This window comes from Salvelinus sp. IW2-2015, unplaced genomic scaffold, assembly GCF_002910315.2.
Source record: "Salvelinus sp. IW2-2015 unplaced genomic scaffold, ASM291031v2 Un_scaffold3500, whole genome shotgun sequence".
NCBI classification, from domain to species: domain Eukaryota; kingdom Metazoa; phylum Chordata; class Actinopteri; order Salmoniformes; family Salmonidae; genus Salvelinus; species Salvelinus sp. IW2-2015.
Window position 1 is genome coordinate 59,057 of NW_019944780.1, and position 2,414 is coordinate 61,470.

Consider the following 2,414-nt stretch of genomic DNA (forward strand, 5'->3'; position numbering starts at 1 on the left):
TCGGTCAGATCATAGGCATTAGGGGTGACTAGAGTTGTTCTCTTGATACGTGTGGGAAATTGACAATTTTCTGTCCTGCTAAGCATTCAAAATGTAACGGGTACTTTTGGATGTCAGGATAAATGTATGGAGTAAAAAGTACATTATTTTCTTTAGGAATGTAGTGAAGTAAAAGTAGTCAATATGAATAGTGAAGGACAGATACCCAAAACTACTWAAGTACTTTACACCACTGTAAAATACGATATACAAACAGTATAAAAAAGTTTGACTAGTCAAATGTACTATGCTTTATTTATACTATTGTCAATCGCTGTCCAATTTGCTGTCCGAGGTTCTGATTCCTGACCCRCTCCTGGCTTAATCTACAATCGGCGTGGCAAGATGGTCGACTGACCGCTAACAATTTCGCAAAGGCGAAAGGCATGCTGCAGGCGAGATCAGATGGAAACATTCTAGCCAATGAGAGTGCAGATACCCGTGTGAACTGGCACAACCGATAGAAAAAAATCGTCGCAATGTCACGTYCAGGACATCAGTACACTCTTAGTAATTTAAGTATTATGAAATTTATATTTTATCAAATAAGCCTTACCTATCAAAATAGCAATTAACTTGTATCTTCACTAGATTCGACACTCATTGCTGCCCCCCCCCATACAAAAACTCCTCACTTGGTCTGCTTAAACGCTTATTTTCAAGCGGACAGATTTTGGCGGAGTCGACACTCGCTTCGCCTCTGGTTCACCAATTTAAGCTCCCTCTTCATTTTCTCTTAAGGGGGCCCACAAAAGTAGAGATTTATCCGACAGCCAATCATGTACTTCTCACAGCGTGACACTGGTGCAGGGGGGAGACGACTACGGAATCCTTTTGGGACAAGACCATAGAGAAGGATAGAGGCCTCTAGTGGCCAAAATATATATTAAGATGGGAAGCGCCATTGAGGGCTTCCACCATTGTAATGAAGTCAACTGGGTGGGACTTCCAACTTCATTGAATGATCCCGCCTGGTGTCTCTGTTAGCGTCTTGTCCAACCGGGTCATCAGGACGGATCAGCCAATCATGAAGAAGAAAATATACTACTTCAAAATTGAGATTGACAGCATCGGCAGACGCTATAATGGCACAGATACAAAGATGAGTCCTCTATCTAGCTTTATGGACGAGACAATAGTTGTGAATTCAAATAGTAATTTGCATGGTTTGAGTCGAGTTTTCTGTGAAAATGGTATCGGCGGCGTTTAAAGAAACCCAATCTCTCTTTACTCCCGTGACGGTTTATTCTCTGTTGGCCTGCTCCGCTCAGTTCGTCGTGGGATACATCCTCGCGCAGATATGGGGAAGAAAATGCTCTGGAACTGATAGATGGGTGCTCGTGTGGCTTTTCTACGACGCAATTGTTCACATTACCTTGGTGAGTGTGTGACGTGAGTGAGAAGGCGTTGTCAACATAGAAAGTTAATTTGCAGCTCTTATTTGACTCTTTCTACTGTTTGTTCTTACAGGAAGGACCCTTTGTTTACATGTCACTTGTTGGAACCGTGGCAACTTCAGACAATATTTTTGCTGAACTTTGTAAGTAGGCTACCTTGACTGTGCAATATAGAAAAAATGGATTAAACTAAATAATTTATAGTACTGTATTGTTTTTTTGTTTTTTATCATGCAAAATAAATGATTAACAATGGTGCGTGTGTTTGAGATGTGCTTTGGAGCCTGGTTGTGGGGAGACATCTAGTGGACATAGTATTAAAATGCTCACAAACTGAATAATATACAGGAATGGAATATCAATCACTGTTGGAGTAGAACAAAAACGTGCACCCTCTGGCCCTGGGGTCCTCCAGGAATCTATTGAGATACTGCTCTAACAGATATCCTGTCTATGTAGGGAAGGAGTATGGAAAGGCAGATGAGCGCTGGCTCCACTCTGACCCCACCATCGTCTCCTTGGAGCTGCTGACGGTGGTCCTGGATGGCATCCTGGCGCTGGTGCTTGTCTATGCCATCGTCAAGGACAAACACTACAGGTAGGAACAATGGTACTAAATATGCTTCATTGTTAGGCTTTTCTCATGCTTTCTGCCATTCATTTCTATATTGGAACCATATTTCTTTATAGAGAACACTAATTATATACAGAATTGTCCCATTACACAAACAAGTGTTTACATACCATTAGCAAGTCACAATTTACATTTTTATAGCGTCTGTCTTCAGCATGTGGTGTGTTGAATGACCTATTACCATATACATAGATGTAATGTGCATTTGGAAAGTATTCAGACCCCTTTTRCCACATTGTTACATTACAGCCGTATTCTAAAATGAAATACTGTTTTCCCCTCAATCTACAAACAATACCTATAATGACAAAGCGAAAACAGGACAAACACTTTTTAAACATTTA

General features: G+C 40.9%; 1 protein-coding gene across 1 annotated transcript; it reads left to right on the forward strand.

Annotated features, from left to right (window-relative positions):
* Nucleotides 1-826: 826 nt before the first annotated feature.
* On the forward strand, nucleotides 827-2,058 carry LOC112075991 (emopamil-binding protein-like). The gene is made up of 3 exons (XM_024142891.2): nucleotides 827-1,418; nucleotides 1,510-1,579; nucleotides 1,896-2,058. The coding sequence occupies exons 1-3, from the start codon at nucleotides 1,230-1,232 to the stop codon at nucleotides 2,036-2,038; spliced, it is 402 nt and encodes a 133-aa protein (XP_023998659.1). The 5' UTR covers nucleotides 827-1,229; the 3' UTR covers nucleotides 2,039-2,058.
* Nucleotides 2,059-2,414: the final 356 nt, after the last annotated feature.

What these genes read in the sequence shown, in the direction of transcription:
- LOC112075991 (XM_024142891.2), top strand. Translation starts at nt 1,230, where the DNA reads ATGGTATCGGCGGCGTTTAAAGAAACCCAATCTCTCTTTACTCCCGTG. An exon ending in CAATTGTTCACATTACCTTG is followed by an intron (nt 1,419 to 1,509) that starts GTGAGTGTGTGA and finishes TTGTTCTTACAG; the next exon opens with GAAGGACCCTTTGTTTACAT. An exon ending in CAATATTTTTGCTGAACTTT is followed by an intron (nt 1,580 to 1,895) that starts GTAAGTAGGCTA and finishes CTGTCTATGTAG; the next exon opens with GGAAGGAGTATGGAAAGGCA.